The 13,068-nt window shown below is 42.7% G+C and overlaps 1 protein-coding gene across 1 annotated transcript in view; it reads left to right on the top strand.

Annotated features, from left to right (window-relative positions):
- The window catches only part of rev3l (REV3 like, DNA directed polymerase zeta catalytic subunit), a 62,210-nt gene that overhangs the window by 33,383 nt on the left and 15,759 nt on the right, over window positions 1-13,068 (top strand). Inside the window, exons 11-17 of the mRNA XM_008398541.3 lie at window positions 1,308-1,545; window positions 1,669-1,811; window positions 3,323-7,082; window positions 8,378-9,246; window positions 10,853-10,926; window positions 11,087-11,212; window positions 12,134-12,326. Coding sequence (XP_008396763.2) covers window positions 1,308-1,545; window positions 1,669-1,811; window positions 3,323-7,082; window positions 8,378-9,246; window positions 10,853-10,926; window positions 11,087-11,212; window positions 12,134-12,326 — 5,403 coding nt within the window. The remainder of the gene's footprint in view (window positions 1-1,307; window positions 1,546-1,668; window positions 1,812-3,322; window positions 7,083-8,377; window positions 9,247-10,852; window positions 10,927-11,086; window positions 11,213-12,133; window positions 12,327-13,068) is intronic.

Raw genomic sequence — 13,068 nt, 5'->3', positions numbered from 1 at the left:
ACAAAGATTTCAAATTATATTCAATTTAATAATAAAGTGGCAGGCTCACAAATACGCTTATAAAAATGTATATGCTTCAGCTTTTAGTTTATGTAAAAAGTGAGTTTAATAGATGAACTCTCACCTTGACCCATACCTGTCGAGCTTTGGGCTTGAGAATACGTGAAATGACACCTGGAGTGAGGGGCTTAGAGTGGTGGTGGTGGGGGGAAAGGCGAGCGAACGAACGAACGTATGACGGGGGTGGAGGGGAGAAAATAGACCAGGGGGTAGACAAACGTAAGTCCAAGTGGGAAAGAGAACGAGCAAACTTAATGGGGGCGGTGGGGGGAGACACACGACCGATCGACCAGGAGACGAACATGAGAACAGGGGGGAGAAACTGAATATTTACGGCACCTTCGTTCGTCACACTCAGAAACTCATCTACAAGCCACGTACCGCGGGTGCGCTCCGTCACCCGTTTATTCAGACCGGGATGACATGAAATTTATTGTGCGGTTCGTCCGTAAAGCTACACTTACACTGAAAGCATCAACAACTCAGCCGGCCGCCGTGCTCAGTCTATCCGCTTACCTACTCCTGCAGCGCTCTTCCCGCCGTTCGGTCTGAACCAGCAGGTCCTGGAAGAGAAAGGCTGCCGTACTCCAGGCATAGCGCCAATCCCAAAAACGATGAAAACCCGGGCATTATCATCAATCAATAAAATCCCCACAGGCTGAACTTGAAAATTGGACGTTATGCCGCTAAAACTTAGCTTTTGGTAAACAACTCAGAGGCGGAAGTGAGAGCTCCGCGCACCGCAAATAATGTTACGGCTGCAACACGGTATGCTAGCATAAATTAACGAAGCTTCGAGGCAGGTAAATTTTCCTTGAATAATTTTAATAATCGAGGTACTCGAATTATTCGAGGAATCGTTTCAGCCCTAGTGTGAACGCACCCTAGTTAGAATTTGTTTTGATTTGAATTTGGCTCGTTTTTCGCTAATTACGAAAAACGTGATTTTGTTGGCATTTTTGTTACTCAAAATGACAGAAGTAATAGCCCGCATGCCAAGAGCCGCATGTTTTGATATATATATATATATATATATATATATATATATATATATATATATATATATATATATATATATATATAAAGTGAAAGGAAGCGGCAGTTATTTTGAGGTGTAGAATAATAGGTGCCCTCCACACATTGCATGGAGGCATTTCAATGCTGTCCTATGCATTTCTGTGGCAGACCCCAATAAAGTGTTGTTCAGTACATTTATGTGTGAAGTGTCCGTTTTCTCGTCTCTGTAGAAAGCAGCCAGGATCATGCCCTCATTGATTTGCTGGCTGGCCTGGAAGACGATGGTTTCCACAGGACTCCACTAATACACAACTCTCAGCCTCAGTCGCTTACCGGTGCATCGACATACAACTGCAACAGTGATGAAGAAGAAGCCGGACCAGAGCTGGATAAAGAAGAGGCTGAGCTTAGTATGATAATGTCACAGCGGTGGGACAGCGAACATCCTGGGAGAACAAACCCACCGAGGCGAGTTTTTAACTAGAACTCAGAGAGAAAAATAATAATCCAAGTCCTACCCGGACACTTTTATTGGTTTCATTGCAGTTAGAGGCAGGGCTAAGCTGTCTCCTGTTGTTGCTGTTTACACAGACCTGGGGTAAGGGAGGCAGAGGACGGCTTCAGTGATGAGCAGCAAGAGTCCTCTGACGAAGACATGGAGTGGAGTGGGACTCACTCTCTGTTTGCTAATCTGTCCATCCCACAGCTGGACGGGGCAGCAGACGAAAGCAGTGGTGAGGCATTTTCTGCTCAGTGCTGGCATACGCTAGTGTCGCCAAAAGTATTTGTTTATCCTTCCAAATCATTGGACACAGCTGTTCCAATCACTTCCACGTCCACAGGTGTCTAAAATCCAGCACCTAGGGATACAGACTGCTTCAGCAGACATTTGGGAAAGGATTGCTTGCTCTCAGATCAGTGAAGTCAGACAGGAAACTGTGACATTATATTCTGTTGAGGAATTTCTTGATGAAAATGTCCTTGTGAACTGTATTCTGGTGTTATAAAATGGAAGCAAAAGGGAATAAAAGCAACTTGGCCACAAGGTGGTGGGGCTGTGTAAAATCTAAGGGTGCACCTATAAATCGACTTAAATTTGGGATATCTGCGATACTTGAACGTGAAGCCAATCTTATCCATCAAACTTAGTGCATAGAGAAAATGTGTAGCTGTATTCCTGCACGCATATGCTCTAATATCAGAACATTAGATTATTAATGTGTTTTTTAAACAACCAGGGCTTGTGAATGCTTCACAATCCTCATCTGCACCAGCAGCTGGAAAATAGGAGTTAAACACAGATTAATTAATCATTTATTGACAACTTCAAGGTATTTTAAAAAGACTGAGTGGTAAAGAAGTCATAAATGAGATTCATGGATTCAGTGGAATGTGATCAGCTGTGAGTAAAGCATTAACTTAAACTCTCAGCTGAGTTTAAAGTCAACTACAGGATGATGAGACATACTGAGTTATTCTGATTCTAATTCAACATTTTGTAATTTACTTATTTATGTTCATTTTAAGCAGTCGAAAAGTTTAACACTTTTTAAGCAGGACACAACATTTTCAGGAGCTGCTGCTCCCCATCTGCCTACCTCTATATGCTGATAAAAGCAGTTACTTTCTCTTGTGTCAAGTGTAAAGTCTGGAATGGGAATTTATGGTGCAAGTTTCTTTTCTTAGTAGTGTGACTCTGTTCCTTTGAGTCAATGAGAGGAACTTCTAATTCTTCAACATACAAACATTCTGGTCTGTTTTGTCTTTTGGGATGTTTTCTTCTTGTTCCAACATAGCAAAAAGAGATTGAGTCCATACAACAGGGTTAAGGTCAGCGCTAACAACCTCCTCCTGACGCTGGTTGATTGTTTCTGATTGAGCAGCGTATTTCTGCAGATGGCAGTAGGACAACATGGAGGAACTTTAGTTTCCCCAAAGATGATGTTCATGTTATAGTGCAATGATTTAAAAAAATGTCTAAAACAAATATTTTTTAAAAAGTTACGTCCTTGCAGCGTTGGCACATTTCTAAATCTGTTGTAGCCTCAAAGGATGGAGCACCATTTTATTGGACTCTATAGATTCAGAATGAGATGTCACTGAAGTCCCTATGAGTGAGGGTAGGTGAGCAAATGATTTTGGCAATATAGAGTATATACAAATCCATTTTCTTTCATTTCATTTCATTGTTGTGCTGTTCATGTCCTGCCATTCCTACCATTTCTTTTTTCTTCTGTATTCCTAGATTCTTCCTTAACAGACAGTGGCTCCATGTCTCAGTCTTCGCTTACAGTCACAGAGAAGCTGTTGGGAAAAACAAATCCCTGCACTGGAGAGACCGTCCACCTGGAGCCGCCGTCGTCAGCTAAGATCCTGCTTTGCAAACATCCTGAGCACAGGCCAGTCCGTGGACTGGACACGGAGGAACAACTCAAAAACTCCTTTCAGTTAAAAAGCAGCTCAGACGGCTCCAGTGAATGTTCAGCAGGGTTCAGGGTTAATAAAGAAATCCCATACATCCTGCCAGTGAAGCACCCAATTCCTCGCAAAATAGCCAATCACTCTGAGGTGTCTACTATCTGCATGAACAAGGAGGACATTCGACCGTTGTACACGTATAACAAGAAAAGCTCCAAACCTGTGGAGAAGGCTGATCTGGAAGCCTTCCCTTTTAGCAGTGGAAAGGTGTCAAAAAATAGAAAAAGGTACAGCAGCCTTGAGACTGTGGAAACTAACCGTTTATCAATCTTTCAGAACCACAGCACCATCTCCCTTTGTTACTCAGACCTCAGAGCCTGCTCCGCTAAGACAGAGCTGGAGCTGAGCACTAAGGAGAGAAAAAGCCCAATTCTGAGGAGCCTCACCTCAACGCCATCCCTCATGAAGGAGGGCGAGTTCATCAACCACAGAGAGGAAGAACTGGCCCCGGAGAGTGAGGAAGGAGATGTTGGGGAGCTCAAAATCAGATATGAAGACTACCAGGAAAATAAAACTGAGAGGACTATTGTGGCCCAGCAGGAGGCACATTACAAGTTCTTCCCCAGTGTTATTCTCTCCAACTGTCTCAATAGAAAGAAGACTGGAAATAAAAAGCCGGCTGACACCTGCAGCAAGCCAGAGCTGTCTCCGACTTGCAAGCTGAAGCTGAAACTTCCTAAAAAACGGTTAGGAATGACGGGGCACAGGAACAAAGCAGAAGCAACTCAAAACCCGATCTCCGACAGTCCAGTTTGCACTGGCCTCTGTTCAGAAACATCTGCTTGCAACCAGACTTCAGACACAGAAGGGCCAGTTTCAGAGGATCAACCAAAACCACAGGCGGAGGTAAATGAAGACGAGCCAAATGAAGAAGTTGAGCCAGCTATAAATGAAGAGTTGGACAGTGAGGAAAAGACAGTCGATGAGCAGATAGAACCAGTCTCAGAGGTTGTAGTTTCCAACACCACCATTACTTCCTCTCTTTGTGAAGAAGCCAAAGATGTAACAGAGGATCAGTTGAGCCTTGGTCCAGATGTATCTGCAAAAGTTAGCTGTACTAAACCATCAGCACTGCCGGGGAGTAAATACACACTGAGGGCTAAACGGAAACAGAACTTTGATGGTACTGATGAAGATCAGCCAGGTTCCAGTCGTTTTAAAAACTCCAGCAAGTTTCCTAGGGGCCAGGAGACCAAATACCAGAAAAAACGCAAGAAAGAACCTCCTGTAATTATTAAGTACATCATAATCAACAGGTTCAAAGGTCAGAAAAACATGTTGGTGAAAATGTCCAAAGTGAATGCAGATGAACAGCTGGTTATGTTGACTGCAGATAAAGTGGAACATTACAATAAACTGGCTCCTCTCAAGAGCTTCTGGCCTAAAGTGCCAGAGTCCACTGCTGTCAGGTTTCCCGTCAAAGAGCCCAAAGCCAAAAAATCGCCCAAGCGAAAAGCTAGGGTCAAGAACACCATCAACATCTCTCCCAAAATGCCTATCGTCAGACGAGGGCAAAGGATGAGAAGGAGCACAGGCTGTCAGAGAGGCCCACTTCTGCCCTCTCTGCCCCCCCCTCGGCCATGTTACTGTGAACTAGCAGATGACTTTGACAAAGAGTACACCGATGTCATGGTAGAACTGGGCTATCTTTCTGATAGATCTCCAAGCCCAACAGAATCAACGCCCCCACGTTGTTGGTCCCCAAGTGACTCTTTTCTAAACAGTTCAGAACAACTGATAAATCCACTCAGTGATCCTTGCCTTAGCTCTGCATCACTAAATCCATTCAAAAAGTCTGTGACTAAAAGAGCCCAAAGGAGAAGTCGAACAGCCAAACCTAAGAAGTCCACGGAGTCTAAGAGAAAAGTAAACATGTCTGCTGCTAAGCCCTCAGAGGTACAAGAGCCCAAACAGGAGAAACCAAGGAGAGGTGTTGCTGCTGCTGCAAGGCAAAGAAAGAAAGCTAGCAATTCAGCTGAAAGTCCCACAATATCTCCACAACCCAGAAGGTCCCGCAAAAAGAAAACCGACAAACCTAAAAGTGATGATTTATGCAAAGAAGACTCCCAGCTGCTTTTCTCTGATGGCGGGTTGGCTCCATCAGAGAGTTCCTCTCAAGACATCACCTCCTTTCAGCAGTCACTAGGCACCGATGGCACCGGTCAGAGCAGGTCCTCGGCTTCAGACACATCGATGCCCACCTCAGCTTGCTTTATTGAACCAAAGGCTGAGGCCTGCGAGACCTCAATCATGCAAGTTAACCAAAACATGCTGACACCTGTTGAGATGAAGCAGCAGGGTTGTCAGACCACTGTGGTAAAGGTAGAATCTTGTCCAGAAGATTGCATTGCCCCTCAGCCTCCAGAGATGAGTAATGATGTCCAGAAAGACAAAGGTTGTCCCCCTTCAGCTCCTAAAAACGGAGAGACACGAGCTCTCACTGAGACCCCGTCTGGCTTGGCTGTCCTTAAGCAGCTCCTCCAGAAGAGGCAGCAGGGACAGGCCCTTCCTCTGCAAGTAGTTGGAACAGACAGACATGCCGCTGCCATAGCTCAGGCCGCAGTGCTGCTAAACCCCTGTGCTAAACACACTAAGCCCATTAGAACCCCTTCCACTGCTCCTCGGAAACCCCGGGTCCCAAAGTCTACCGCTCCTAAGGAGAAGAAGCCCAGAAACAGGAAAAGCAGGACCAGCAGTACTCAACCAGACCAATCAGTGAAGCAGGATGGCAGTATGTCTGATGACTGCCTTCTCTTCTCCTCTGCACCGAGTCTTGCCAGCTGCAACTTCATAGAGGACAGCTTGTCCCCAGAGCTCCCACAGGACTACACCTTCGATATAAACACTATTCACCAAGCAGAGTTCTCCAGTCCCTACAGCGGCAATCAGTTTGTTTTGACAGATAAAAACCTGCCTGTCAAGTTCCTCAGTGACGTCTGCCATGAACCTCCATCTGCTCAGGCGCAGAGCTTGGAAGGTCTTCCTCAGAGTCAGACCGAGAGAGACTCTGATGTGTGCAAAGTCAGGTCTGTCAGCCCTGAACTCTTTGACAGGTCTGGGAATGGAGAGCCCTCAACAAACCTTCAATCTGAGAAGCACAGACCAGAAAGACAAAGAGAGTGGGACCTTTCTTTCTGTAAATCCCATACCCTCAGCCCTTTTCAAGACTTCCACTGTGAGAGAAAGGAGTTCCTCTTCTCAGCCTTCGACCCGATCATACCTTTGTCTCTAAGCTCTGTGTCGTTTGTCGACCAGGAGGGCTCACTGACTAGCGAACTTCACGAGAGCATCGATGGACTTACGTCCACCACACCCAGCAGCTCCCCACACTCAATCAGTTCTCTGTCACATGTGAGAGCAAGCCAGCTTCAGCGGGGCGCCGGAGGTGGAGCACATGTCCTCAAGCCCCTCATGTCCCCTCCGAGTCGAGACGAGATCCTCAGCACTCTGATGGACCTGGAGATGTCAGAAGCCTCGTTCCAGGAGCCCTTCTGCAGCGATCCATCTGACATCCCAAACAAGCCAATGTAAGATCACACTTTCTCACGTTATGATGTTCTTTTGAAGCTTAGAGTTAGCCGTTTGTTCCTGCAGGTATTTAGATATGCTTATTTAACAATAGAACTGGTTAAAACACTAGAATGCCACAGATCAGCCGACTGGTCAGGAAGAATAGATTTTGTCTAAGACTCTAATCGTCCACTAAGTCTACAGTTCATAGAAACTATGTTTTTTTTGGTAATAAACGACTAGGAAGTCAGATAATCAATCTGTTATTTGAAGTGCTACAGGATTTTTACACAGTCTGATGGATTTAATTATTTTAAAAGTCAAATAAGTGTGGGGAAAAGAAATAAGGTTATGAAAATATATTTTTATCTTCAGGCTCTATGCTGTGAAATGTCTGAAAGTTTTCCTTTTTTTGTTTTTTTCTTCCATGTGTCCTTGTCTTCCTTGTATACCTCCTCTTGAATCTACCTTTCCTTCCTCCCTTTCTCAATTATGTCCTTCCAATTTTCCTTCTTTCTTTCATTTCTTTCTTTTATCTCCTCTTCTCTTCCTTACGTCTCTTGAAAGTTTAGTCTGGAAAATTGAGTTTTTAGTGAAATAATGTGATGGAAGCCCAGGCTTAAAATCCTGACTGAATATTTGGTGGTTCTAAGCAGTTACAGAGTTGATTAGATTTATGTTAAATGATTTAATAGTTTTATCAAAATATACTTGTTTTCCCCACCAATGTGTTAAGAACAGCCAAATTGCTTTATTGAAGCATAAAAGGCATGTAAGCATAAAAAAATTTGAAATTCAAAAGCAGTTCTTTTAGATTGTTTTAGAGATTTGTGCCACACAACTAAAATTATCACCATAAAATAAAATAAAAGCTGAAATGATGTGTAAAAGGAAGTTCATAAGTTTTATTAAATCACTGCACATGAAATAACTGTTTTTTAAACGGATGATTGTCATTACTCTCCTGTTGTATCAAAGCCAACGTAAATGTTAAATTTGACACATTTCTGATTGTTAATTTTTTTTTTTAAATTTCAGCAGCAGATGGAATAATTTTTCCTCTGCAGTCTTATTGCAAATCTTTTTGTGACTAAGTATTTGTCTCAAGGTAATTTACTCTGCTTACTTTGGACACTAATACAAATACAATATAATATTTAAGTAAAAGATATATTATGATAAATACAGTCCTGTTGAGGAGAGTATTACTGACCACACAATTGAAGGATCCAGTTCTCCTGTCCTGATCTGTGGTTCTTCCTGTTGTCTGGTGTCATTTAAATGATTTCTCGTCTTTCCTGCTGTCTTCCAGGGAGGTTGGAGGCCGTAAACTCACCGTGGGAACCAGATTAGTGAGGGAGCTCCAAGAGTTTGGAGGAGACCTGTCTTTGGAGGGCCTCCATTTCTGGAAGACCGCCTTCTCCGTCATGACGCACCCTGCCACCACCATCACCTCCTCTCAGGGAGCGGAGGTCGAGCAGACAAAAGAAGAAAAGACGGGGCTTCTCGCATCCTCGGCCAGCGACAAGAAGGTCGTCCTTCTGCCCTGCAGGAACCCACCGAGCCACGAGCGCGTGCAGCTGTGGCTGGAAGCCAGGAAGCAGTACGACAGCCTGCAGAAAGAGAGGAAGGAGCGGGAGGGGGCAGATTTGGAGCAGGAGAACCCTGACAGAACCAAACTGCCAGATGTTTCCAGATGCATTTCAGTTAACGTTGAACACTGTGGGAATACTTCCAGTGTGAGAACTCGCAGGAGAAAGAAGCTCAGCCTGTCCTTAGCCTTGTCTCCTCTGGTGGACCCCGACCCTCGGTCCAGCACCGCAGCACTGAGTCCGGTTTCAGATGAGAGCACTGTGAGCCCCCAGCCTGAGAAACAGGAGGACGCCTCCAACATGACGTCTCCAGAATCCCCAGAGCTGCCTCCCTGGCAGGAGTCTCACCAGCTTAGCCCATCTGCACCTGAGCGACTTGGCAGCAAGAACTCACCAGAACCACCATCACCCAGGCTCCCTGATTCACAGGAGAAATTTGGAACGAACCATTCTCCCTCTCCTTTCCATGGTGCAGACAGGAACGGTGGCAGCAGCAGTCCACACCGCCTACACACCACCCCCTTCTTAAGGAAAAGGCGGAGGAGCACGGAAGATCTGGACCCAGTCTGCAGCACGCCTATAAGTGACAGTAAGTTTCACTAGCAGGGCTCAGTAGAGAGTGTTCATATCATATTGCATATCTGAACAAAGAGACGTTGAATTATTAGTTACTTTGATTAAAAGCAATAGAATTATATAGAACTTATTAACTTGTGGTGGGACTAATTTACTAATTAATTACAAGGTCTAATGAATTAGTTACATTTTAACCAAAAACCATATATTGACCAAATAAGCAACCATTTTCATTCAAGTCTTTTTTTGCTGCTAAATTACTCAATAAGTAGACCTGAGCTCAACATCAAAAATATTTGTTTTTAATTTGTTATTCAGGTGCTTCAACCATCAGATTGCAAAGTGTTGTGACATATTTTGAATGTCACAATAACTAGTGTTATATCTAGTTTAAATGGTTCTAATCTATTATAACTCAAAACTGCGCAATATATCAAATATAAATTAATTGAACTGTCCTAATGTGTGTAGCTGCCTGATGCATTAAAAGGCCATAGCAGCTTCCTTTTAGTGAACGTTTGATCATTTATAGCAAAGCATGCATCTGCAGCTAAAAATATTTCAACATGTGAACAGCTCAGCCCGTTCTGCTGGACGTAACATCAATAAAGTATAGAGCTGATTGCTTTATTTTTTTATTATTAAAAAAATAAAGCAAAATAAAGCTGGATAACAAAAGGAGTTTCATATATTCTTACGGAATTTGAACCAGGTGAAACTAAAAATGTCTTAAGTTTTTCTGGATTGAGCATATTTGCAGACAAATAATGTTTTGCAACTTAAATGAAAAATGTCTATTTTTTGAGCAGTTTATGGTGTAATTACTACTCTGATGGTGTTCTCTGAGCCTGCTTTTGAGTCCATGCACTCCAGTTAACAATTAATTTATTACTAAATTACTTGACAATTATTTCAATAAACCACAACTATTAATTCTATTACCGTATTTTCTTCCGCGACTGGGCCGGGGCGTGGCCGGACGATGGTCACCCTTCTCCGTTCGCACACAGCATGTTGGTGGAGAACGTGGTGCTAAATGACCTGCAGACGACCTGATTATCAGGTCGGTAGGTAGATAGGTCAGTCAAACTTTATTAACAAACCAGCGTTCTGACAACTATCCCAGAATGCACCGCGCATTTCTTCTTCTGCGGGCGAAAAGGAAGTCGGTGGCTGCTTACCGTAGTTGCTAGACCTGTTGTGGCTCAATACCGGTCCATATAAAAGGTGCACCGGATTATAAGGCTCACTGTCGGCTTTTGAGGAAATTGAAGGTTTTTAGGTGCGCCTTCTAGTGCGGAAAATACGGTAATCGTTTTTACCCACGCATGGTTTAATACATACTGATGTATTTTGCTTAATGCCATTTTCAGATTTTAAAAGTGGCTGTTAAAAAAGTTACTATTTAAAGACTTGCTTATTTTGTCTTCTGTTTTTGTTCTTTAAGAAGCATTAAAAACCCTGTTTCCATCACATCTGGGCTTATTAAGCTTGTTTACAATTTGGGAAACGGTGTCCAGCTACTGAACATAAAGGTTGTAAATGTGTAAACATAAATGTGTCTAACCCAGCGGCTCTGCTGTTAACTGAGCTCCTGTCTTGATCTTTCCCTGCTGCAGAGGATCCTGTTTCTCAGAGAAGAAGAAGCCAGACTGATCCTTTGAGGAGAGTATTACTGACCACACAAATGAAGGTTAGAACTTACCCCTGTCTGTGTGATTTCCAGTTTACAGGTCAGTGTTTGACGGCTGTCTTTTATCTTTTACTTTAACGGGGCTGAAGCATCATGTTGTGTGATTGACCTGTTGTCTGGGTCTTTGCAGTGCTTTTTATGCTCTCTCTTTTCTCCACAGAACCAATTTGCTGCTATAAATGTGCCAAAGAAAGAACAGTCTCAGATTGAAGGACCAAGTATCGCCAACTCGTATGGCTTCAAGGTCAGCATGCAGAATCTGCAGGATGCCAAAGCTCTGCATGAGGTGAGCAGCTCCGCAGGACAGGTTGGGACCAGCAGCTGCTGTGCTCCGGTCCGGGTCCACACCTCACTCATGTGGCACATGAAGTAATTAGATAAGTAGATTCAAAAGTTTAATTAGGATCAATCAAAACCAAAGTCTTGTTGATTTTTTTATTTTTTTATTTTTTGTAGCATCCAATTTATTTTAAATGATTTCAGTTCAATCAAATGGTCAGGTTCAGCACCAACTCCATGCAAATCAATATTAGTTTCAGTACAACCCATTCACATTCAGTTAATGATGTAATGTCAATAATTAAACTAAGGTTAAAATCCTAGGTAACAACTAAGGTTGCCTAGTTGATGGCTTTGAGTTAGTCCTGGAGACGATCCATTCCACATTTCCAGCAGAACTTTGGAATGGAAAAAATACATTCCAAACACACAAGAAACTGGAAAATCATTTTTATGGAGCAAAAAAAAAAAAAAAAAACTGCAGTAGAGATAGATAATGGCACCAACTTCTCCCTCAAGAAAGACTCCAGTGACTCACAGCAGCACTGAATTAGGAGAAACTTCCATGGGAAGTTAACAAAGGTAATGACATCACTGACTGGACTAAAAAGTTGACATGTTGCTTTTTACGTTTTCGTCCAGCAGGAAGACGTAAAATGCTGCAAGTCGATGACTCGATGCAATCTGCTGGGTTTCCATAGAAACCTTTAATCTACTGTGAATCATTAGTTGAGCATACTGCACTGTTTGATAACTAACATCAATTGGAAAAAAATTGTATTGAAATTATATTTTTGGTAAAATTTCTTGAGATGACATTTGTTGTGAACTATTGATATAGAAATGAATGAACTGAATTTTGTCTCCAGATTTCTGTTTTTGCAAGCTCCATATTTAGCTTACAGTGCAGTTTGTTTTGACTCTTCAGGTCCAACACCTTACGTTAATGGGAATGGAGCTCCATGCTAGAAGCCGCCGGGACCTGGAACCTGACCCGGAGTTTGACCCAATATGTGCCTTATTCTACTGCTTCAGCTCCGACGCACCGCTGCAGGGCGGAGACAGAACTCAGCTGACGGGTGCCATCATGGTGGACAAAGACCATGACAGCTGTGGTCAAGGTGAAGTCCTTCTACATGTTGGTATAGATATAATTACTGAGAATGCACAACCACTAATTAAAATGTACAAGCAGTGGACAACAGTGCGTTCCATTTTTCATTGAAAAACGGAAACTACAAAACTAAAACCCCACCAATCACACCCACTCTCTCTATTCAACAGTACATACAGTAAAAATTATCCATCCATCCATTTTCTTTCACCCTTGCCCCTCAGTGGGGTCGGGAGGGTTCAGTAAAAATTATATTTAACAATTATATTGCACAAAGTATTTAGAAGTCCATTAATAAGGAAAAAATTTAGAATAATAATAACAACAATAATTAAAATAATTACAGTTGAGCAGTGTGAACTAATTACCAAATCCAATGGAAAACTTTTGTTCTCTTATACTTTATTTTGTGACCTTCTTAAAACAATGGCCTGTTAGTTTTTTGGGTCATATTGAAATACCACAAACAATTCATGCATTGAACACAGTAGTAATGGAACTTAATTGAACAATTTGGCAAGTCTAAACAGCTGGGTTTAAGTTTAGAAACTGTGTTTCTACTGACGTTTGTTCCAGGTTTGTGGTACATAGAAGCTGAATGGTGCTTCTAAAACATACAGAATACAGTCAACACTATCCAAATCATTTTCACTTGTATTAAAAGTAACATCTTATTCATTCTATGGTGGAGTGGCAATGAAATATACATTGTCTGAATTCTTAGGATGTCTTTTGTTACTGCCCCCTAC

Source organism: Poecilia reticulata, chromosome 21 (assembly GCF_904066995.2).
Source record: "Poecilia reticulata chromosome 21, P_reticulata-male-v2, whole genome shotgun sequence".
Lineage (NCBI taxonomy): Eukaryota > Metazoa > Chordata > Actinopteri > Cyprinodontiformes > Poeciliidae > Poecilia > Poecilia reticulata.
Note: the sequence above shows the minus strand (reverse complement) of the source record. Positions and strands in the feature narration are given on the sequence as shown.